Consider the following 23266-nt stretch of genomic DNA (forward strand, 5'->3'; position numbering starts at 1 on the left):
ACTTACTGCCCTTCTGATCAATGGATGATTTACAAAACCAAGTTGGCTGAAGTTCATAATCTTAAACAAGAACTGGACAGAGCCTTACCTAGAAAGGAAGGGAATATCCATTGTGCATTAGTGTTGTATGTCTGAGATACTTATATTAAAAGTCAATGCCACAATTTCAGTTTAAGGAGACATGCACAAAGTTATGGGTGCTCTTACCCTTTCTACTGACATGGAGTGCCAAGGCATAAACCGTAAGAGGTCCTTAGTAATTTTCCTTAGTGGCTTAGGACAAATACAGTAGCTGCAGCTTTAGTTTTCAGTTGTCCTCAGAGATAAAAAACCCCAACCCAACAGTTCCAACTAGACCCTCATACCACCTTTTCCCCCACTATATATGATTTAGGCTTGAATTCCTGAATGTTTAGGAAGTTGTATGAACATCCAAGTTCGAAAAGGGAACAAGTATGTTCTGGACAACACAGCCTGTCAGAGGAGGAAAGAGCGCATGCAGCCGGTGAGTTTTCGTGCCGTGGGTGGGATGTGTCCCCCAGAACGTGTCCGGAGCCAGCTCAGCGATGCGGCAGCCGATCCGCCCCGGCTGACCGCGGGCAGTGCGGGCAGCACAGCCCGGGGACCGCTCCTGCAAACCCGGGTGCGGGTGCGGGTGTGCCCGGCCCTCGCTCCCCACCAGCGGGACATTGGCTTTGACTGCCAGTGTGGCCGGAGCAGCCGGCAAGCGCATTTTCACAGCAGCAAAGTGACGAGATCGAGAGGAAAACGAGAGTTTTAAACGTGCGCAAAGCAGCTATGACTTCCGTCTGCTTGTTGGGACCGTGCCTGGCACAGCGCAGAATCAAGAAATGGTAAATAATGTGTAAAACAGGTAGAAAAGTGATTCCGTGGGTCTGAACTCTCAGGACAAACCCCTCAGATGTTTCCGCCGGACGCTGGACCCGGGCCCGACCGTGTCACACGGTTCGGCCCTCGGGCCCTTCGCGGCCGCCATCTTCCCCCGGGGCCGCGAAGGGAACCACCTCCCGGGCGGTCTCTGCCCCTCGGCGGAGCCGCGGCGGCCGCCGCCACCTCCCCGGACGGCCGCGCACAGCGCTGCGGGGCCCGCCCGCGGCCGGGACCGCCGCGCCCGCTGGGGGCGCCCCGGGGGCCGCTGCCGGGGGGCCGCGGGCGGGGCCGTCTCACGCCAGGGGCGGGGCCGGGGCCGCGCGAGGCAGCGCAGTGCGCACGCGCACCGCGCCGACGCCCCCGGCACGGGGCTGTGACGGCGTAACCAAACCTGCGTTAGCCCCGCCCCCCGAGGGGGGGGTCCCGTTTGACGGACACGTGCACAGACCAATGAGCGCTGGGAATCCCGCACGGACCGGCGGTGCCGGGGCGACGGCGGCCAATCGGGCGCTGCAGGCGGGGCGGGCCGGCTGAGCGTTCCCAGGCGCCTCGGCCGGGTTCTCAGTGCGCTCGGGGCGGTGCCGGCGCTCGGAGTGTTTGGGCCGGCGGAGCGACGGGCGGGCCCGGCATGGGGGTGAGGTAGGGCCGGGCCGGCGCACGGAACGAGCGCGGCCGGCTGTCGGGACCGGGTGTACGCGGCGGTGGGACGCGGAGCCGGGCGGAGGATGGAGGACAAGAAGGAGGAGGGCGAGGCGGAGATCCAGGAGCACGGGCCCGAGCACTGGTTCAGCAAGTGGGAGCGGCAGTGCCTGGCCGAGGCCGAGCAGGAGGAGGCGCTGGCGCCGGAGCTGCAGGACGAGGCTGCAGCGCAGCCCGAGCACAAGCAGCAGAAGCTCTGGCACCTCTTTCAGAATTCGGCCACTGCCGTGGCGCAGCTCTATAAGGGTAAGCACGGCCAGGGGCCTGGGGAGGGCACAGCTGGGCGGCTGCGGCCAAGAGGCCGGTGGAGGCCGAGCGCGGTGGACTCGGGGCCCGGGCAGCGGGGGGTGGGAGCGCCGCGAAGCCGCCGGGGTGGGGAGGTGTCCGCAGCGCTACAAAGGGGCCGAGGCGGCGGGAGGAGTGGCTGCCGGCCCGCGGCTGCCCTCAGAGACGGACGGGAAAACAAAATGGCGAGAGGGAGGGGGAGCCGCGGTCGCGGCCCGGACAGCGCCCGGCGCGGCCTCCGGGGCGGCTCCTGCGCCGGCCCGGCCCCGGCCCGGCCGCACCCCCTCCCCCGGCTGTCGGAGCACTCGGGCCGGAGCGCGGCCGCGGGGTGTCGGGGCGCTCCGGTGGGGGCCGCGCCGGGAGGGTCCGGGCGGGGGGGGCGAGCCCCGGGTGCCGGGGCGGGGGGGGGGGGCTGGGAAGCCCGTCCCTGCCGGCGGCCCTCGACGCCCAGCCCCGGGAAGAGACTCCGACAAAATGGCGAAGCGGGGCCGGGCTCATTGTGCGGCGGGGCCGGGGCGGGGGCGGCCGGGCGCTCCCCGCAGCGCTGGGGACACCGCGCCCGCTGCCCAGGCCGGGCCGTTGCCCGCCCGCCCCGCTCGGCCCCGATCCGGAGCTGCCTCCGGAAGGTGGAACAAAATGGCGAAACCTAACATGGCCGTTCGGAGCGGGTGACTCCAAAATAAACAGCGTGTGTCCTTCCCTCCCTGCAGACCGGGTGTGCCAGCAGCCGGGGCTCTCCCTCTGGGTCCCCTTCCAGAACGCCGCCACTGCGGTCACCAACCTCTACAAAGGTAAGGGGCTGCCCCCCCTGCTGCCCCGGCAGCCCTCCCTGCCGAGCTGGGCCCCACTCTGTCTCCTGCCCCGGCTTACTCATAAGTAGGGCCTGTTAATGTCTCTTATTCACCCTGATAAAATCTAACCCGAGACTGCTTCCTGAATCTTGCAGGTTTTCCCTGGGCCACTTTAGCTGACGATAGCTGAATCTTTTCTGTTGCCTCATGTCAGTGACTCATAAACTTAAAAACTGTTTTACTTTGAGATACTTGAAAAAGGGTATCTTGAATATGTGTGTTTCTTGTGAATTCAAGGAAAGCGTGCAACGGCTGATTAAACAGGACTGAAATTACCTGCATTGTTTATATTTCATGGTGCATTAGATGTTGGGGTGTCAGTATAATGCCTTCTCTTTTGTGGTAAAGCAAAGTTGGGTTTGGTGTTTGTAAAATTCTGCATAGATGTTATGTGACAGAAAGTTTTATTTTTTTGTGGCAGTGAGGCTTCTTAAGTAAGCCTCCCAGTTTATTTTAAGCACTAGAATGTCATTATAGCTGTGTCCAGTGTGGCTGTAAGAAGGCAGTGTTAGCCAGAACTTTGATAGGAATGTGCTCTGCATATGGCTGTGCTTTAGTGCTGGTTTACTGGGTGTTTCTGAACTCTGCGGTTCTTTGGGTTGTCACGGGAATTCTTGTCTGCAGAAGGATCATTCAGTGGTTTTTACTTTGTTTAAAAGGTTGTGCTAAAATGATGTATATCAGTGAAGGCTGAAATTGGCACATTGTGATTCCCATTGTTACTGCCTTCCATTCCAAGGAAGGGAAGTGCTTTAAAGTTCAAGATATTTGTTTCTGGCCTATAGTTTGATTTTTTTTTTTTCCCCCTTGTTTTTTTTTTTCTTGGTCTGTACAGCATGATCTCTACTTCTACCTCTGTACTCCTTCATTTGCCTCCAGTTTTGTCATTTTGGATTTGCTTTAAGCAGTTGAACTTGATGTGTTTGTGGTGGGTGATCAGGTTTCTGACAGATGTGGACAGATCAAGGAGGAGATGTAGGTGCACAACCCTCACTGCCAGAGTCTTGCCTCCTGCAGAAAGTGCATTTGCATGTTGTGTGTATGTGTCAGGTCATGTGAAGGGGCAGACCTCAGAGCAGGAAGGTGCTGGCCTGAGGGAGTGGGTCACTAGAACTTGTCTGGGGACAATAGTCATTTGAGAATGGTGTTAGAATAGCAGCAGGTAGTGTTAATAAATTGTCTGGAATAATTACAGTTTGTCTTTACAAATGGCATGGCTCTCCCTTACAGCATCTTTATTATGAAGACTTAGGCTGTTTATTTCTGGTTAAAATGTTTGATCACTTGTGCTCTAGGCAAAATGAACCTTTTTGTTGGCAATGATGTGATTAACTGAAGGGTAGGTGATCAGGGAAACTAGAGTTTGAATTGGAAGCTGACTTTAGTCATGTATACTGTAATACTTCAAAAATCAGTACCTGAAACAAATGCTTGCTTCAAACAGATCCTAAAGTGCTAAAGTACCTGAGTTACTCAGGAATGCCACCTTTCAATTTTCAGTGAACTTGCAAGTCAGTAGAAGTTTGGTGATAACATGGTAGAACCAGCTGAACACTGTCATATCTGACAAGTTGGAGTCTTTTACTGTGAACTTGCTTTCCATAGTGATGAACATGGCTCTTAAAAAAAACTCCTGTTTTTCACATTCTCAGTACTGTTTGTTTTGGAGGACTCTGTCAAAACACTGGAGGAATACTTGGTGTGGTGAACTGAACACCACAAACTGCCTCTTGCCTTGTCAGCTGCTTTCTGATCTGATAAATACTTGGATTTTTGAGGCATCATCTTTTTAACAAGAGGAACCCGAGGAATGGTGCATAATGAGAATGCCATAATGTCTTGAATGTCAGCATTTCTTCTGAATATAGAATAGAAGTTTAATATCCACGCTAATGGTCTTGCGTCCTGAATTTCTAGTGTTGGTAATGGAGACTGCATTCAAGGCACTTCATTGTCTTGCAGATTGGATAAAAAAGTGAAGGCATGGCTTGTAATGTCGGGATTAGAACTTAAGGCCACTGTGGAACGTTCTAGGTTCCTGAACCTACAATTTACCTTGTTTTTATTAAAAAAAAAAAAAAACCCTGAATATTTTCTAATGTTGACTTAGTAATTTCAGAATAAATGCAGCTTGACTGCTTAGGTTTTGCCAGCTTAACTTTGTAAATAAAGTAGTTGTGGCTTTTACCATACAAATCTAATCTACCCGGGGTAATGATGCTTGAAACTTCCCTGGGCTGCATCAGCAGTCGATGTTTGACCTCATACCTAGTTCACAGTTAGCACTTCGTAAAGCATTCTCGTACACAAAGAAAGCCAGGGTATTGACGTAAAGACGGCCTCCAAGCCATGGAAGGACACTCCTGGTATTTCAGGAAGTGATTAAAGGCGTATTTTCAGTTTCCAAGTTGGCTCCAGAGTGTTTGGGCAGCTTTTACTGCCAGTGCATTGGAGTCTGGGCTGCTGTGGAGTATAAAATGGCAGGAGGAATAATCTGTTGTGCTGCCATTGCTTTCAGAGGAATTAGAATTTGTAAATGTAGCCTTGAGATTACAAAGTAGTACAGGAGAAATACTTTTAGTGGATCAAAGTAACAGGTTAAGTGTACTTTGTGTACCTGTTGCTTTTATACCCCAAAAGCTCCAAGATTTGACTCGGCTCAGTTTGAGGTGGTTTTGGTCTGTTGTGTTAGGTTTGAAGTGCTGCTTTTTGGCAGTGTAGATCTCGGTGCTGTCTTTTATGGATTGTGCAGTGGTGCCTTAGAATATAAGTCCAAGAATAGCATTTAATAGTAGTTCTTTTTGGGTTCTAGAGTGTGACAAAGCTACATTAGATGTGTATGTCACCGTTATCTTGGGATAGCTGTTCTTAAGGAAATACCTTCATGTTCTGGGCAAATGGCTTTTGCCTTGGGCTTCATTAATAAAGCAAGAATATAAAATGCTGTTTAAATCAGCTTTGCCACATTGAAAATGATCTATGGAATTCCAGTAAAAATTGGGATGGATATGTTCATGTCTTTTAAGGAGCGAGAACAACATAACAGTACTTTACATGAAACTGAAATAGGTGTTGTCAGCAAACCTATGAGGAACAAGATGAGCATAATTGTGTAGTGAACAGGATTTGTCCCACCTGTTACTGTGGTTTGAAACTTACTCAAACTGGTAGCCAGAAATACACTTCCTGAAGTTTGAAAGCAACTTAATACATGGCATTTAAGTCTTTCGGAGACGCAGTTATAACTGATGTGCACAGGTGACTAGTTACATTAAGATAGAGTGAAATCACATTTTGTAGTAGGATTTATTGTAAGTAGTCTGTATAGCTTTTGTATATCAAAGTTGCTGTGAGATCCTAAATGGGGAAGGAAACTTTATTGGCCTTTTTAAATGTTGGCTAGTTGAAAGGCATTGGGGACACTTGTGTTCTATCTAGTTTCAGAACTTATGCAATTGAAATTCAATTGAAAATGGAAGAACATGAAAGAAATCTTGAGTTTTCTGGCCATTCCATACCTGTCAGAATGAAGAAAGGCAATTACTCCTTTCTTACGTTGGGGCTCCCTGCATGAATTGATGCACTTTGTGTGTCTAAGTCTGTTGTCCATTGATTTAAGTATCTTTCTCAGTCTGATGAGTTCTAAGTGTGTTTTTAATGTAAATAAACAGTGATGTAGTGTTGACCTGAAGTTTAGTAAATGCTGTTTAAGTGGTGCTGGAGTTGCTGTTGGCTGTCTGACATGTAGAGGATGGAATGTTTTGGCTAATACTCTCTTCAGGTTCAATGGAACTCCTCTTTGCTGCTGCAGCCATCTTGGTGCTACCTTATGGTGTAACCTGTAGAAGATGTAAATACTTCTTCTTTCCCATGGTTGACAGGAAGCCACATCAGTGCTGTGCCATGCTGTACATTGCTGTGTAACACTAAGAGAACTTTTTTCTGTCTTCTTGCAGAGAGTGTGGATGCCCACCAGCGAAGCTTTGATTTAGGAATTCAGATTGGCTATCAGCGTCGGAATAAGGATGTGTTAGCCTGGGTTAAAAAACGCAGAAGAACTATTCGAAGAGAAGACTTGATCAGCTTCCTTTGTGGAAAAGTCCCTCCTCCAAGAAATTCTAGAGCTCCCCCAAGACTGACTGTAGTATCCCCTAACCGAGCTACTTCAACAGAAACTAGCTCATCTGTAGAGACTGATTTGCAACCCTTCCGTGAAGCCATAGCTCTGCATGGTAACAGCCACTTTTTCAATACTACTTGGTTAAAATTGGGTGGGGGTTCTTGAAGCATGTTTGGCATATCATAACATGTCATGTACCTGGTGTTCCTGGTGAAGTTATCCCCTTCGTTCTTTAAGGCAGCTTTTGCATGTATAAGGCTTGTGTTGGCTGCAGAAGATTTGTATAGTTGAGTATTTTGAATGAAGAAAAGATATTGAATAAAAATGAAATTTGGCTCTGTAGTATTGTACAGCTGTAAACTGAGCAGTTAAGTATCAAGTCTTGGTAGTGTTTTTTGAAGCATGAGGAGACTTTATATTCATGCCAATGCTAAAGGAAAATGACAATGCTATTCTAGCAACTAGTTAAATACTAGGATTTGACTACTAGCAAATTTTTGGGGGACTTAGGGAGGGGGTTTGATGTCTGAGGCTTCTGTCTCTAGCTCTGTAGTAACTTTGTTAGGTGCTGGATAATGAAGTTCAGCATTCTTCTTAAAGTATCCTGGAAAGGGTGTTTTACTTACACACTTTTGAAATAATTGAGTCCTGTTCAGAACTTTGTTCTAGTTAATTTTCAGATTTACATGTCTTCCAGTGTCATCCTGAATTGCCTTCCTTCCATCACCAGCAATGTTGGTGGTGTATCTCTTTTCAGACATGAATATTCAGTAGCTTGTTCTGTACTGGATTATGATTTAGCAAGTGATAGACAAATGTGCTTTAAATTGCTCTTCAGGTGAGATGAGGCAGTTCACCTCTGGGTTTTATGCCTTCTAAAGTTCAAAAGGGTAGCAGATATCTTGAGGTACGAACTCTAGACCATTCTAAAAGTAAAAATTAAGCTCTCTAGAAGTGCGGCTTAAATGAAATATTTACTGTCTGGATAGTCTCGGTGGGGGTTAGAATTGATGAGTTAATTAGAAGAGTGAATTCCTGAAAATGCAGTTTCGGCTTCTGCTGTGCTGTGGTGGTTTTTCAAGAGACACAATCCAGACAGTCTTAATGTGACAGCCTAAGTCTGGTATTATTTGCTACCCTGTTGCCATTTAAACCAAACATGCTTCCCCACCCAGTCATGTTGGTTTTGGCAGTTTCCTGTCTCATACTGGAAGGGGGCTAGGGAATTCTGTGCACCACTGTTGCTTACTCAGTGCAGATAAAATTGATTTAATGAGAACAGTTGCAGAAGCTGGCTCTAACTGTGATAAGCACCCTCGTAAAAATGATTTTCTGAAAACATAGTTGAATCTGTGGATTTGGATTTAACTGTAAAGGCTCAGTCTCAGGTTAGAAGAAGCTTAGGTAGACTCCCTTCAGCACAGTGAGCTCTCTGAGTAAACTCAGAGGCATTTTTGTTGGTAATATGGCTCTTTTTGTGTCTATATATAATTTTCTAGCATCTGCTTTGTACAGAGGTGGTTTATGGAAGTCACTTCTCCATAGCATGAGGATGTGAACAATGATGTATGAAGTTTCCCGTATTTCATAATGTAATACAGGGTCATGAGGAAGTTCTGTCTTCTGTAGTGGCACGGCAGGGGCTCAAAATGTACTTTTCCCCTTCATCAGCTGATTGACAGGATTACATGTCAGTCACCTTCTGGATTATGTTCTCATATCAGTTTCAATCTGGTCCTTGACACAAATGCTTTTGTACTAATCCTTTAGTGACTAGGTTTGTTTGGGCCTCATAACTGTTTTTAGGTTATTCCCTACAATGTCTGCATTACTCCAGCTTATCCCCCATTTTTTTCTTGAACATTAAGGAAGTGATTAAGTGATCTCATGAACTCATTTCCTATTTATTGTAGGGCTTCTCAAAACTATGTTTTGATTTTGAAACCTGCCAAGGATCTTTAGGTGTGTGAAAATTGTCCGCATTAGACCTGTGCTTATTGTAGTTTTTGGCACATTGTTTGAAAGTGCTGCTGCTAGGTAGCATGAGGGAACATGAAAACCTGATAATGGTGAGTAGCAGTCCAGGCTCGGAGGTTTTGAGAGGAGTTTCCATCTGGCATATAAAGGAGGGAGGCTGTTTTGTGGTGGTTGACTTCCTGGTGGGAAGAGTATTTCTTTATTGATCATGTGGATGGGTTGAATTAGATTTGAGGGATAATGCTAAAACTTTGCTGCTTGCAGCAAGATCTCTTTTAGTGAAGCAGGGATAGGTATAAATAGCCTATGGCACCAGGTAAAGCTCAGTGGAAGCAGAGTTGGTGTATGGACTTCTCAGAAATAGATGCTCGTATATGTCTAAAGACCACAGCATTATAACTTGCTGATCTTCCCCTTTGATGATGGAAAATACCTCTTTTTTTTTATCATGTAAGCCCCTAAATGCAGCATAAGCACATCCGGAAATCTTGACAAAAGCAGTGGTAACAAAACAGCTAATCATTTAGTATTTCCTGGAACATCAAACATAGTTCTAGGTATATGCCCTAGACTAAAACATTAGGGAATAGCATCCTTTAGGCATCAGTACAGTCTTTAAACTGCTTCATCTGAAAAGAAATATCTTGAAACTGGATTTTTTTGTCTTGCATCTTCTGTCTCCAGCCCCGTTACCTCTGACCTGTATTTTATCTCTGCAAGACGGTTGACAGTTTTTTAGACAAGATGTTGATGCCAGAATTTAATCTTGTGATTCTGATTATCAAGTCTTTCTATTACAAGAAAACTTGTCTTGAAAGAGAACAGTAGAGAAGAACTTGTTGTAGTAGCTAAAAGCAAAACTATGACAAAAAATTAGGCATGAGAATATTTAAGATGTTTGTGATCTCCCTTTTAATTCCATGGCAACTATATGCTGTAATTGTTCCTGAAATCTTCAGTGTTACTTACTGAGAATGAACTTTGGAACCTTGTTCTTGAGAGAGTAAACTTTGGTAAGCAATGTCTTTTCCTTTATTATCACCTTTTCACTGTTAGCATGCTGATGGGTAACCTTTGAAATAAAGCGTGGCTGGTGACTTGAACTGTGAATATTTGAAAGAAGTTCAAGCCTTTTAGAAAAGCTGAGTAGTTATCTCAAGGTAATTCTTGATGTTTTACTCTGAAGTGCCAGTGCAGTTTTCTGAAACTTAAATGAAACATCAGACTAATGCTTGGTGTTTTAAGATGTGGTAGTAGAAGATACTACTTTTATTACAGTCCAACATTTCAATTACAGAGTTAGTTTTTTAACTTCCATTAGTCCCTGAAATGTGATTGCAGCTAGGGAAAGTATGGACATACCTTCACCTACTCTCTGGATGTGAATTGACATTTCCAGTTCTGTAAGAGATGAGTTTCAAATGACAGAATTACATCAATCTGAGCTAACAGTACAGGATTCTCAAACACTGCCACGTGCTTGGCCACTCTGTGCCTGGCTGTAGCTGGCGTACCAAGTGTGGTGCACAGCGTGTGTCCTTTACTGGGATGTGCTCCGTGTTTCACACACCGTCCTCCCAGCATGTGAGAAAATGCTGTGATTTGAGGAGGGGGAAGAAGCAAGCTTGGAAAGCTAATGATGCAATACATTTGACTTGAGCGTTCTTAATCAAAAATTAAGTGTAATTGGGAAGAAAATAAGGGAATGATTCAGTGAGAGAATATTAGTTCTTCTTAGCTTTAATGTTGATGTATATAATTCATGTGATTTGGTCTCTTTGGGGTAGGGAGAGCATTTACATGTAGAATTGTGTGGCCTGGCCCTTAAGAGTCTGAATTTCCATTAGGCCTTCATATTTGCTTCTCAGAATATTAAAGTGCAATTTAAAATGGAAGCACTTAGCAGAGTGGAGAAGCAGCAGTTGGTAAAAGAGAGGATGGGAGAACAGAGTTCAGATTGGTCTGATACAGTTTAATTTAAAGGTTGTGTGTGTATATATAGCTGTGATGGAATTGTGTATTGGTATGTGCTGCTAAAACTTGCTCTTTGAGTCAGTATTATGAAAGGGTGAATATGACAGAAGAGTGACAAGGATCTCTCTGCATGCCATTTTGTATTTATCTGGGTTATTAACTAATTCCTGCTTTAGTCACACTTATCTAAGCGTGAATGTTCCTTTTGATACTTCCTGATTAAAACTTCTAGAAAACAATAGTACTATTACTATACTGAACAGTAGCTACCCAGTATATTATACTGTGGTAGTGACCTGAATAAGCTGTACATGGGCATGATTGTAGTGCAGATGAAACAGTATTTACAGTTTGTTAGGCCAGTGATGATAAACTTGCTAATTTTGAGTTGATAGTTTTAAGTATTTTGTAATCTGTGAAACATAGTTTCAGTCAAGCATTCTAATATCTTGATAGTTTGGGAGTGTAGTTAGTTATAAATTGGCTAGTATTGATGACAGCTCTTGCTAATAGTACTATAAGGCCTTTAGAATATACCTTTTTACAAAATCGTTGTCTGTGAAATGTCATATTATTGATGACTGAAAGATACGGTAGGAATGGGAATCCATTAAGTACTGTAAAATGTTTGAAATATGCCTTCCACTTCAAAACTTCCCAATTTAAAAAGGGGGTGGTAAGAGCCATGTGTGCTTTCTTGAGGACCTCTAATACTAAAGGAGATGTCCCTGGTAAAAAGGAGTGGGAGACTTCAGAGGTGGATGTTAGATTGTGGGAAAAGCAAAGCCACTTCAGCACTGTTTGGATCTCGTCCTGTTGCATGGACAAAACTGGTGTGCCTGTGGTTAGGCCATATTAATCACAATATAGAAATTTGAGGTTGGGAAATGGTGTTTGCTGACGGTCATGTCATCTTACCGCTTCCTAGCGTCAGTTACTGCTTTAAATGCTTTGGGAAGAGCTCTGAGTCTGCTGAAAGCTTAAACTCAGAGTCATTCACGGTAAATATTTTTTCTGAGATTTCCTCTGTTTTGCCACAGCTTCCCAAGGAAATATGTAACTCCTTTCCTTGTCGACCAAAAGTTGATTTTTTTTTTGAGCATTGCAGTTTGTTCTCAGATACGTTGGTTCTGTGAAATGGCATCTTCGTATTTGAATGTATGCCTCGAGTTGGCTGTGACTCTTTAATGTTAGCTCAATTAGCCAGTCCAAAACTGTGATCTGAGTGTTTCATTTGGCAGTTTTGCTCTCCTGGATGGATGGGCAGTGCTGTGTAGTCTGGTTAACTGCCAGGAGCTGAGGTTGTCACTCAGTCTGTCAGTGTACCCAGCCATGACTCTTGCTGGTACTAAATACCTGTGTGAGATGCAAGATTAACTTGTAGCTCAAAGTCCATGCTGTGATGCAATATCCTTGTATTCTAATCTGTAGAAATTAATTCAAAGCTACACTCCTGCCTTAGAAATCAAGTTGGATTGAAGATTTTAACTTTTAATTATCTCCTGAAGGTTGTTTGTGTATTTAAATGTACAGCGATTCAGCATTACCTAAATACTTGGAAGTCAGTGACTGCTTTAGGCATTGCTTGTGAACTTTGCAGTCTGGTTCAGAATATGCTGCAGCACATTACAGGTGCATCTTTTTAACTGTATTTTAAAGAATGCTTGTTACTCGAAAAGGCTCCACTTAAAAACAGAGCTTTTGAGTGGTGCCAAAAAAAAATGTCTTTTCACGTCACAGGTCAATTTTGGTGTTTATTTACAATAGTGTTTTTTCCCTTTATTTGGGCAGTAGATGTAGTAAAAAGCTGTCATTCAGATAAAACTGAATTACTGTGTTGCTCATTTGATATGAGTTGTATAACAGTAAATGACTGATAAGTGATATAAATTGTTGTCTCTTAAGTATAAGTAATGGCACTGAACTTACGTGGTCACAGCAATTTTACTTAGAATGGGGATGTTGGGGGAATTCTCTGCAATAATTTTGGATTTGAAAAAATGTTACCTGTGTGCTGTCAGATTTTTTTCCAATTTAAATGTACAGAATGAATTAATGTTTTTTCTAATGTATGTCATGCCAGTTGAAATTAAACTACTGATGTCTTTGAATTGTGAAGTGATTTGTTACCTGCCCAAATTATACATGTTAGTAGTTTATCCAAGGTATGGTATCTGAATTGGCTTTTTCTCATGCATTTGTCATCAAGTAGCTGCTTTACTTTCTTCTGTAGATGCATGGGAAATTTCTTTCCTGATTGTTCTGAATTTAGGCTTGACCATAATCCTGAGAATACTGTCACAAACCTCACTTCTGAAGTTACTTTTACACTAAAACTGCTTCTTCTGTTTAAATACCTTCTGCCATTGTGAATGAATGATGATTTTGCTATTAGTAAAATCTGCAGGGTGCCTCTTGGAGTTCAAACCGTGCTTCTGAGCCCTGTTTGAACTCCACTTGGAGCTGTAAGCAAAAGCCCTAAGAAAAAAACAGCGATTACTGGCTTTGTCTACTGGTTGTTGTGTGATGCCAGTTCTGTGTAAAACTATTTCCTGTGCTGTTACAAGTTTGAAGCTTTAAATGTTCATTCAGAAATGTTCAATGGGGTGAAGTTGGTTGGCCTGCTCCATCATGACTTGTGTATCAACCTGCCATTGCTGCAGGTGGCTTTTAGACTTCAGTTTCTAACTGAGGTTTCTGGTGACTGATGTTGCAGTTGTAGCAGTCGTCTCTTCCCAGAGCCTCTGAAGTTGCCTATTTGGCCTACCAGCAGCTGATGGATTGGGTTTTGTTAGGCTTGACTTGTCAGTCGGTGATTTTTGGCTTCTCATTTGACAGTACATGGAGGTGTGAATTAATGCACACACACAAGATTTATGATGGCTGGACAGAGCTATAGAATATTTGAGACTGGAGAAGAGAGCTCTAAGATTTTGAAGGTTACTGAGAGTGGAATCTTCCTGACAGTTCAATATTTCCTTGTTCTTACTGTTAGAAAATAAGCAGATCTTTCTTCTTTATCTTTCCTGGGGCCAACAGATGTTTCTGTACTCTCCTACTAATACTCAGATTTGAAGAAGTTATGATTGCAAAGATGTTTGTCTTATCGCTGAGCTCCTGTTTATCTCCAAATACAGCCTGATTTGGAAATTGAGAAGAGTAGTTAGACTTTTGTGTATTAGTCCTTACTGAATTTATGTTTTGGAATGTCCCACCTCTGTGAAATTGTACTGTTACAGAAAGCAGAGGTTAAATTATATGAAAGTTCATGGTTGTCTTTTTATGGCCTTGTTTCTACAGGAAATAAACTTCAGTTAGAATCAAACACTATTAATCTGAATACAAACCAGATATGCATACCTACGGGGGTACCTGTGACACTGATCTGTTGATAACAAATTTTGGGTGATTATCATGTGGTTTTTCTTGCTTGTTCCTTCAGTGCATTTCTGAATTAAATAATAGTAATGTGTTGGCTGTTAGTGTTGGCCATGAAATAAAAGCTGCTATGTATAAACTAGCTGTGGTGTACACCTGAGACCTGCTGCCATACTGCAGTTTCCTTCAGGGAGTGAAAGGAGCAGGGTGGTGGTGTTGACACAAGACAAGGTCAGTTCAACTGGAAAGTCTTTGGCAGGGCTGTGTAACTCTTGGTCCAGAGTGAAGCCTTTAAATTGGAATTACCTGCTCTTGAGTATGTCCATGTTTTGAATATCATGTCATGCTTATGGAGTTAATGTTTGTCAGATTGTGCTGTTAGAGCCTGGTGTATAAGCTCACTTCTAACATCATAAAATGCAGTTCTGGTAATTACTGGATTATTACACGGACTGAAAGCTGAGGTGTGCTCTGCACTGGAATGGTACAGTAGGATGAAGTGTCTTTAAGATCTCAGCAAAATTGGCTGAGTGTGATCCTGTGTGGCACACGTGGGAACTGAACTTTCTGTGCTGTCTGACTGAAGCCCTTTTTCTCTCTCTCCCCAGGTCTTAGTGGTGCAATGGCTAGTATAAGTGTTCGCTCGAGTACCCCAGGCTCGCCTACTCACGTGAGCAGTGGCTCCAATGCTAGTCGAAGGAGAAATGGACTCCATGATGTTGATTTGAACACTTTCATATCAGAAGAAATGGCACTCCACTTGGACAATGGTGGAACTAGAAAGCGTACCTCAGCCCAGTGTGGCGATGTCATTACAGACTCACCAACTCATAAACGCAACAGAATGATCTAAACTGCAAAAATTTCAAACCCACCATGCTGCTTGAAAGCCACTTGATCCTCAGAGTACTATTGAAAAGGAAACATGAGGCCATCTTTCCATATTCACTGTTTAAGACAAAGAATTCGATAAATGCCATAAAGGAAATTTTAGATATTACATTAGATGCCTCTTGTAACTACGGCTTTCTTAAACTATATTCTTAGCAGAGGACATCAGATATTGTGTAGTAGTTAGCAAGATCATCATAGGTGAACATGTATCTGTTCCAAGGCTAAAAGTGACCTTACTTGTATTATTAAAGGGAAAGGAAATTTCAGATGTTTATTTGGCTATAGAATTTTTGTTTTTTTGTCCTTTATTTCCTGCTTTGAGTATTTGCTTAAACAGTATTGCCAGTTTGACTGAAATTGTCTTCAACATGACTTGGCATCTTTGTCAAAACTGCAGGCTTCCATTTTTGCAGCACTGTACCATGCACCTAATTTCTGTATAGTAACAGTGTGCAAGTTATAAATATTGGACTGTACCCTTTTTAGTTTTAAAAGCAGTTTATAATTCTGGTGATTGTGTGATAATGTAAAGAGGTGCTATGATGGTCATGCAATTAATACTTAATATTGAATCAATACAAGGATCTTTATTGGATTCACTTTGTGTGTTCTAGTGCTCTGAAGTAGCAATATTAAACTTTTCCCCAATTAACTTCATAGGCTTTTAAATCAGTTTGAGAAAATATATGTACTTATTGGTATTATCCTTGTGGTAATCATACACAGTGCAGACTGCACCAGTGCTGACCTAAATTTAGAGAAAAATGTCCTGTAATTGGAAAATAGGCTTTTCTGTTCAGTATTAGTGAAGGGTAAGTTTTGTGTACACCCATATCCTATTTTACATTTCTTGTGAAGTAATTGCCCATTGCTGGGGAGGGGTGGGAGGAGAGGGAATGTGGGGAATAGTTGGAAAAGGGGTGTGTTCTAACAAGTAAGACTTCTGGTCACATGTGGAAACTTGGACTAACTTAAACAAGATTCTGTGATGCCATCCCCTTCAGGAGGGAGTGACATGCAGGTTCTGTGAAGTGCTAAGAAAATAATTTAAAACTGGAAGTTGATTATAAAACTCTGGATAAACATGCTGTAAGCATGAATTAAAAAGGATAAATGGCTTTCTTTTTGTGTTTAGCTTACATTCATAGGATTGAACTCTGGCTGCCGTAACTTAAGCGTAGTCTGAAACTGAACTATAGATCAAGACTGATCTGCTGCAAATCTGTTTCTCAATGGGGAAGGACAGATGTCGGTCTCAGAGTGTCCTGACTATTTTTTTACGTAGAGGGAGAAAGTCTTTGGTGGAGAGCTCTGGCTTTAGGGCCTCTAAATCTCTGCCTCAGAAAGGGATAACAGAGGAAGAATAAGAAAATGGAGAGCTCCAACCCTGCACGTTGGGAAAGGGGTATTTAGAGAGGTGGTATGCATGCTTTAACTGGAAGCATAGGCTGATCCTGGGATTGAATATAGCTGTGCTAGATTCCCAGTACTAAAAATTGTGGTTTCTGGTGAAGTTAAGGCACCTTGAGCTCCATGTTAATACACAGCTCTTAAAGACTTTTGCTTACGTGCTTGTAGGGTCAGATCTCTTTTGTATTATCTTTGCTGTTTGAAGCAGACTTCACTGTAGGTTTGCCCTTTTGACCCTGGTGCCCTCTCATTGATGTCTGTAGTCAAGGCAGGACAGCAATGCTGTGTGAGATACTCGAGGCTCTCTACTTGAGCATGATTTCCTTGCCTTGTGGTGCTTCCATCACATTTCTTTACACTGAAGAGCCCTTGAAGATGTCAGCAGTTGCACAGTACTGTAGTGAGAGGCTCTGTAATTCATGGACAGCTGCCAGAACTGTCCAAAACAAAGTGGTAAGAACTGCTCCAACCCCCACCTGTGTTACATAGCTGAACTTGCACATCACTTGAAGACTCAGTATACATTAATTTCAGTTACTGCTATTAACTACAATTCATAAAGTTTAGTTTATGTAAGATGTTAATACTGCATAAAGCTAGTTTTCATTTGGAGACTGTGTTTTCAGCAAAGATTTTGAAGATGGTATCTGAATATGCGTTAGTATTTATTTGACTGTTGGCAGAGGGATTTTTCTGTTCTAAAAGAAAGGTGGAGTCTGAACAGAAAGGACAGGTGTGAGAACCATTCTTCAGCTCTTCTGTTTATTTTTTTAACTGGCTTGTACAAGTAAGATGCTTATGCTCTGCAATTTCTAACACACTTTGTTCTTGATGTGGTAAAGGTGACATCGTACTGCTATCAGTTCTGCACACGGGGTCTGAACTGTAGTGGTGCTGCTGGTCTGGCCCAAATACAGAGCCTGTTCAAATTACTGCTCCTCTTTCTTCCAGTGAAATAAATCTTGTTAATGCTCTGAAGCATTAATTCAGTCTATTACCATCTAAAATGAAATTTTTCTGGCTTTTTATTTAATTTGTGCCATCTTTCTTTGAAAGAAAGCAGACTTTGATATTAAACTGGTTGCATTAATGGTTTTTTTTGCTTGTACCTTAAATATTTGGCAACTTTTGATTGTTTTTCATTTAGCCCCAACTGTTGTTTGCTCTTTGACCTCTGCCAGAATGATCAAAAATGCATGTATTCACCTGATAAACACAGGAGAACAGGTTGTCTCTTAAAAAAAAAAAAATAAATAAAAAAAGTCTAGTACCTGTTGCTTTGAAGACTATTTCTTGTGGCAGTGTAGAAAACTGATGTTCTGGAAATAGCTTTCGGCTATTATCCAAACTGTAGCTCCTGGAGCCAGAAGTGAGTTGATTTTCAGTAAGGAACACTGACTGGAGAACTGTTTAGTTTGGTAAAAATGGTGCTTACTTTTGCTTTCTCCTCTGACTCGTGCAGTTGCCCGGTCTCTTCTCCATGTACATCCAATCTAACCTGAATGTGCGGCAGTTACATAAAGTACATCCTGCACTGAAGCTACTGAGCTTGGCTTGCTTATTAATGAAGTAAGTTTTAAATGTTCAATTTAAATCTATATTACAATAAAGTAATGCAAAAATGATTTTGGTTGAAATTGAAGTCCTGCAGTTAAACTTACTTTCAAATGTGGTTTACCCAGCTGGAGTAATAGAAACTCTAAGTCATAATAAACCTAATAAAAAAAAATACAACTAATCAGGCTGCTTTGTAGTTCTTTTAAATTTCTAAATAATACAGTCCATGGGTAATCCCAGACAAGATGTGATTAGTGTGAGCTGACAGGCTGCCTTGGTTGTGTGGATCAGGATTTTGCTTGAATGCACTTTGGTGGTAGCTGTTTGGTGTAGCTTACACACAGGTTTTTGTTTTGTCTCCTTTGGACTAATGATGGTACAAAAAAATTGGGGTGTACTACATTTGTACAAGATGTTTTGCAGACTTCAACATCACTAATACTTAAAAGAAGCATCTTAAAGAGATTTAAGTGGCATAGTTTAGGAAGTTAAGTGGTGTTGACTTCAATAGTAGAGCTTTCCAGTCTTTTGCAACAGACTCTTTGGACTTAAGTGAAATCAGGTGCTTTAATTAGCAGTATTTCCTGCTTCATGTGGGTGTCCCTAAACCTGCAAACTATTTTCTACTTGCTTTATCAGCAGGTTTTAGAATTCCATTATGAAGGAAAGCTTTATTTCATAGGAGCTTTCAAGTTTAAAACGTATCTTTTTAATTAATGTCAGCATTTTTTCACTTACTTAGCCACTGAAATGTTCCAACAGGAATTTAGAAAGATTCTTAAATTGCTTCTAAACCCCAGCATCTTTCAATTATTAGCCTAGAGCTAAGTAATCCTTTGGCAGGGCTGAGGAATGCACGCCTGATGTGTTCTGCGTGGTTCTCCGCACCAGGCAGGGCTGGTGTGGTTGTGTGGGGCAGCCACAAGGCCCCGTGGGCTGCTCATTCCAGAGCCCTCTGCTTGTGCCAGGTCAGGGGAAAGGCCCTGGCTCTCCAAGGGGCTCCTGGGGATATTTGGAGCCTGGGGAATTCCCTCAGTGCCCTGAGTCAACACTGGTGCTTTCTCCTGCCCTGGTCCCGCTGGGCCCCTCTCAGACTGTCCCAAAAGGACCAGGCACGTGGGCTGTACTGAATAAACCAACCAGAGTCCCTTCTGTGTCACAGGCAAGCATCACCTGGCTCTGGGGGATTTTAGAGAAGAGATGGAAGTCAGATGTTTCTCAGTGGATAGTGAGATTGCAGCATTTCCCCTGGGACTTGGTTGGTGGTGCTGCTGTCCTAGCAGATACCGGGGTTGTGGAATGCCAGGATTGTTCATTGGTCACAATGGGGTGGAAGGGGGGAGTACACAAAGTACCAGGATCTCCTTGGAATCTGCTGTGAGCCCTTTGGGCAGACACTGCCTTGTAGAAAACCTTAAAATTCAGTATTAAATGCATCAATCAGCTGGTTAAAACAGCATATAAGACCAGTCTTAATCATGCTTTATAATATCTCACTGTTCTTCTATCACACTTATTTTAAGGTGAAGTTGTTTCTGGATGCTATAGAACAGCAAGCTATTCATGAAGGGGAATCCTGGGGTTCTTGTTGGTGTTGTCACAGTGTAGTAACTTTCCATCTTAGGAAAACTCACAATGCTTTTCCAGCTCCAAAACCTAAGCCACAGGAATTATTTTTGGTACTTTGAACGCCTGGTGTGTTTTCTAAAAAACATCAAAGCAGAGGATCCAAAATGTTTGCATTTAAACTAGGTACACTCAGAACCTTCTTCTGTTTCTACTGGAGTACTGAGAGGGCCACATCCAGCTCCTGCCCGTGCAGCCCTGTGTACCTGTGCTCACAGAACAGGTCAGTGCTGCCCAGTCCAGAGGTCAGAGTTTGTTACTTTCATGGGCATTTCCATTTTTATATTGCTGTTTAAACCTAGCTTTCTGGTTTTGAAGTGAATTCATTGAGTACCATCTATAATGGGGTATGTGAGATCAAGGTGGGGAGAAAATGGCAAGTTCTGCCATTTGAGTAATTACTTGATCTCATATAATTAATAACTCATAGTCTCTAGTGTTAGCTCTCTGCAAAATGATGGTCTCTAGATCACTTTCAAACCACAAAAATCTCTGCATCTTCGGCATGCTTTAGGCCAGTCTTGTGGCTGTTATTAAAAATATCTGCTGTCCTTTTTTGAATATATTTCAAACTTCAAAGCTCTGGGGAGAGAGCTTCGCCATAAGTTTGCAAGAGTGATATTGCCATATCTATTTCATGGAGTACAGGTGAAGGTAACTAATGCTGTTTTCAACGAAAGTGTTCTAATTCCTGTTTTCCTATTTTCTCTGAAAGCCCCAACAAAAAGAAATACATGGTTTGTGCTTAGAGGTGAATGAACTTCTCATCTGAGGGGGACTGTCTTCTAGAGACTTGCACTGAATGCTCTGCCAGTAATCCAACTGTTTATTCTACTAAGGGAACTGTAATATGTATTTTTACTTTCTTCTCTAAGCTTTTCTGCTGAAAAGGCTCACTCAGTGAAACCTGTTTTTTCCTGACTACATTTAAATTGCTTCCTGTGAAAGAGCATCTGTGATCTCCCATGGGGTAGGCAGGCTTTTTTTCCTCTCCCTGGAGAAACTGTTGTCCTTACTGTGAATCACTGAAGATGTGTATCTTGCTGCTAAAATGAGTTTCAAAGTCTTTGATTTAAGTGATTGCAGTTTTCAGAGCAGGAATCTGCTGAAGATGCTCTGAATGTTGTATCTGCGGAGGCTTGTGTGCTTCCAGATGACTGTGCAGGGATGCAACTCATTTAGAGTCTGAGATTATTAATTAAAACATGATTTGCCTGCATCTGCTTACAGCTTCTGATGTAGTCTTGCCAGAATTCAGAATTCCTTAGGCCTAGATACATATCCCAAAATATGAGTTCATTTGTCCTGTGTAGAAAATTTCCAGAAAAAATGGGTTCAACATATTTAAATCCCAACAACTGGGTCTTTAATACCTTCAACAGAAGACCTAAGAGTTCCCTCAGAGTAAGTTTCCAGGCTGACCTGATCTTTCCTGGTCAACTCACAAGCCTTGTCTGCATCTGGTTTTCTTCCTCCTGTGTGTGACCATACCCAAGAACCTTCTCCCTGTGCTGAACACAGCCTGACTGAAGGTCCAGGTGTTTCTGGTAAGTGTTTTCACATAATTTGTGGTGGTTTTTCCAAGTTAACATAATCTTGGATTGCCTGCAGGTTGTGGGGCTTCCAGCCCTGAAGATACTGCAGACTCCATTCTGGTTTTGGACCTGCTTTTGGAGCAGATAACCTCCCAGACTCCCTTTCCACCTGAATTAGTCTAAGATTTGCTCTGTCCTGATGTTCTCAACACAGTTTTATCAGTGAGGGGGTAAAAGGCACTGCTGTCCTTGCTGCCAAGCCATACCTGCTGCTCAAAGACACTGACCACTGACAAGAGTGAGTTTTCCTTTCCTGAGGCACATGCTCCTCTGGAACCTTAAAGGTTGTCATCAAAATTGCTGCTCCTAAGTATAGTAGCCCTTCAAAGCAGAAACCAATCCCAGATTTGACTACATGGATTTCTTGTCTCCATCTTGCACGTTTTATGAGCTTTGAAGTAACTGGGTGGATTTGGGCTGGATTGTGAAGGTGCAGGTGTGTGCTGGCAGTTTGTGTCGCCTGATGGAATCATCTCCTCCATAGGAAGAGTATCTGCCAGAGCCTGGTTTTGATAAAGGCATGAAAATGCCATTTTCTAAGGGCTGAAATTCCGATTAAATGTTTCTCAGCGGTTCTGTATTAAGGCCAAGCCCCCTCCTCATTCATGTTCTGGCAGGTTGGCAACTAACAGTGAACTGGGGAGTGAAACGTTGTAGATGTTGGATTCTGTTAATGTGCCTTCTGATGTGATTTGATACAGGGGAAAGGGCAGAACACTGAAGATTAGACACATAATCAGTTAAGGCTTTAGGTGTTGTTATGTCCATTTCTTCCATGACTTATTGAGATACCTTAACTCTGAATTTATACCTATTATAAAGGCCTAAAACTTTCTACTTATTGGACAGTGTCTCAGGAAAGCACCAAGTAGGCTGTTAGCTTCTTGAAATTGTTTTACATAAACCTGGGATATTGCCTGAAAAGTAGACCCCAGATCAGTTATTCTGTCTCAGCCTAAAATCTCCAGAAATTCAGATCTTTTGAAGTTGTTCCAATACCTGAGCGAGCCCAGACTATGCACAGATGGTCAGCAGGAGATGCTGAAAAATAGAAGGAACAAGTGATGTGCAAGAGGTGGTACAGGAGCGTTGGAAGATGAAGGGAATTTTCCTGTGGGCTCTCATTGCCCTCAGCTGCAGTAGCTCTGGGTTTAGGTTGGGGTAGGTTTGTATTCCTCCTGGCCCTGGTTCAGCGTTGGCTGGAGTTACCAATGGATGGTTTGGGTGACTTCAAAAAGTCATTTTTACAATGGTTCACGTGCAGTATTACTTAGAGCTACACAAAGCCAAGTGGCCTAAGTTTCCAAAAAAAGCCTTGAAGCAATGGTATGGAGGGAATCCTTACTCCTTTTGAAGCTTATGGCTTTGGTTCGTGGTTTAGGCTCAGTGGAGGCATCTGTGCCACAGGGGATTTCATGGAGTGAAGCTGATCTTTAAAATATCTCCCAAGTTTTTTAAAGCAATGCAAAGAGCCCTTGGGATTATTTTGATGCTATGCCTAGTCCTTTCACCCCTTTGAAAACCAGTCCTTCAGCAAACAATTCCTCAGGTGATTCTTGCCAGTGATTTTGCAATGTTCTTTGTAAAACAAAATGCCCAGAGTCAAGTAAGAAGTGCTGTGCTCGGAGGCAAGCAGGTGATGGCTGTAAAAGGTGGTGATCTGTTGCTGCACTGCGAATCTCATTGCTTTGAGAAAAAAATCCCAAGCTGCTCTGACCACAAAAATGAAGGTTTGGTCTGAAGAATGTGCAGCTACGTGTCAGCTGTCCATGGCCTGTGGTGTAGGGCAAGATGGCAGCAGTGCTCCTGCCAGGAGGCTGGAGAAAGCACAGAGTACCAGGGGATCTCATCTGCTGCCTTTACAACCTGTCTGGCAAGCACTTGAGTAGGTGTGAATAAGGATCTCTTGAAGGAATACAAAAAAGGGCCACCAGGGGCCATCACCTTGAGTTTGCCCTTTCAAGTGTTATCTATAAATAAGGTTCCCCAGAGCAATCCAGCTGGCACCC

At 43.2% G+C, this 23266-nt stretch overlaps 1 protein-coding gene across 2 annotated transcripts; it reads left to right on the top strand.

Annotated features, from left to right (window-relative positions):
• Positions 1-1457: 1457 nt before the first annotated feature.
• Positions 1458-18217, top strand: HAPSTR1 (HUWE1 associated protein modifying stress responses). 2 transcript variants are annotated; one of them, XM_005522880.3, is made up of 4 exons: positions 1459-1836; positions 2586-2666; positions 6683-6958; positions 14784-18217. In XM_005522880.3, exons 1-4 carry the CDS (start codon positions 1617-1619, stop codon positions 15026-15028), a joined length of 822 nt encoding a protein of 273 aa, XP_005522937.1. In that variant the 5' UTR covers positions 1459-1616; the 3' UTR covers positions 15029-18217. The 2 variants fall into 2 exon arrangements, with proteins under 2 accessions (XP_014108148.1, XP_005522937.1); XM_014252673.2 differs by lacking the exon at positions 2586-2666 and having other exon boundaries at positions 1458-1836.
• Positions 18218-23266: the final 5049 nt, after the last annotated feature.

Source organism: Pseudopodoces humilis, chromosome 18 (assembly GCF_049639895.1).
Source record: "Pseudopodoces humilis isolate 2021_Gansu_Grassland_sample_001 chromosome 18, ASM4963989v1, whole genome shotgun sequence".
NCBI classification, from domain to species: Eukaryota; Metazoa; Chordata; class Aves; order Passeriformes; family Paridae; genus Pseudopodoces; species Pseudopodoces humilis.